This window comes from Palaemon carinicauda, chromosome 42 (genome assembly GCF_036898095.1).
Source record: "Palaemon carinicauda isolate YSFRI2023 chromosome 42, ASM3689809v2, whole genome shotgun sequence".
Lineage (NCBI taxonomy): Eukaryota > Metazoa > Arthropoda > Malacostraca > Decapoda > Palaemonidae > Palaemon > Palaemon carinicauda.
Genome location: NC_090766.1, coordinates 2,003,130 through 2,004,290, shown reverse-complemented (window position 1 = coordinate 2,004,290; position 1,161 = coordinate 2,003,130). Strand labels below are relative to the sequence as shown.

Below are 1,161 nucleotides of genomic sequence, written 5' to 3'. Positions count from 1 at the left end.
TCCTTTCCTCACTGGGATATTTTTGCATGTTGGAGTCCCTGGGCTTATAGCATCTTGATTTTCCAACTAGGGTTATAGCTTGGCTAGAAATAATAATAATAATAATAATAATAATAATAATAATAATAATAATAATAATAATAGATGGCTCTAGAGTGAAACTCTCACTGGAGTTGAAAGACAAATGATGGATTTTGTTTGGATTAACTTATCTTGGGGGTTAGATTGAAGGGCCAGAAAAGGTCACAAACCCTTAAGAGAGAGAGAGAGAGAGAGAGAGAGAGAGAGAGAGAGAGAGAGAGAGAGAGAGAGAGAGAGAGAGAGAGATATGAAGGTTACTGGTTCATTTCCATCTGTCAGGAATTAGGTTGCGTTTTAGGGGAGGGGCTGTGGCCTATTTCCCCCATCAGGAGGGGGGGGGGGGAGAGTGAGTGAGTGAGAGGGAGAGGCAGGACACAGGCTTGCTATATATACCCCACTTTGAGCTTGACTAAGCATTCGATTCGAACGATCCTCTTCATAAACATGATTTCGGTAAGGAAGTCAACTAGAAACTTTTAACTTTTTGTGTGTATGCATACACACACGCACACACATATATACATACACACACATATACATACACACACATATATACATACACACACATATACATACACACACATATACTGTATATATATAATACTGTATTTATATAGTTTTGCAACATTTATAAGTACATAATAATGATAATTTTCCGATTATTTCGAAGCTAATTATGTAAACAATATTTTCCCTCCTTATTACCCAAGACTCTGCTTGTGTGCTTGTCCTTGGGAGCAGTGAATGCCTTCCCCCAGGGGTATGGTGCCCCTCCCCCTCCTTCATACAGCTCAGGCCCTGTGGTTCCTATTCTGGTTGACAATCGTGAGGGACCTGACGCCTCTGGAGTCTACAGCTTCAACTTCGAAACCGGAGATGGCATCAGTCGTCATGAGCAGGGCGCCCCTCAGGGACCTGAAGGGGCAGTAGCTTCTCAAGGAGGATGGAGGTAAAAGTCTATTAATAATTCCTTTTACCAACTGACCTTCAGCAAAAATACTTTGCCAATATTTCCTCAAAAACTGTTTTTGAATTCAATCGTCTTCAAAGCTCCCATTCCTTTCGCAGCTTCACCTTCCC

General features: G+C 41.3%; 1 protein-coding gene across 1 annotated transcript in view; it reads left to right on the top strand.

The window, feature by feature from the left end:
- The first annotated feature begins 509 nt into the window (after positions 1-509).
- The window catches only part of LOC137632794 (cuticle protein AM1199-like), a 1,093-nt gene continuing 441 nt past the window's right edge, over positions 510-1,161 (top strand). Inside the window, exons 1-3 of the mRNA XM_068364883.1 lie at positions 510-534; positions 792-1,030; positions 1,150-1,161. The exon at positions 1,150-1,161 is cut by the window's right edge and continues 441 nt beyond it. Coding sequence (XP_068220984.1) covers positions 526-534; positions 792-1,030; positions 1,150-1,161 — 260 coding nt within the window. The 5' untranslated portion in view covers positions 510-525. The remainder of the gene's footprint in view (positions 535-791; positions 1,031-1,149) is intronic.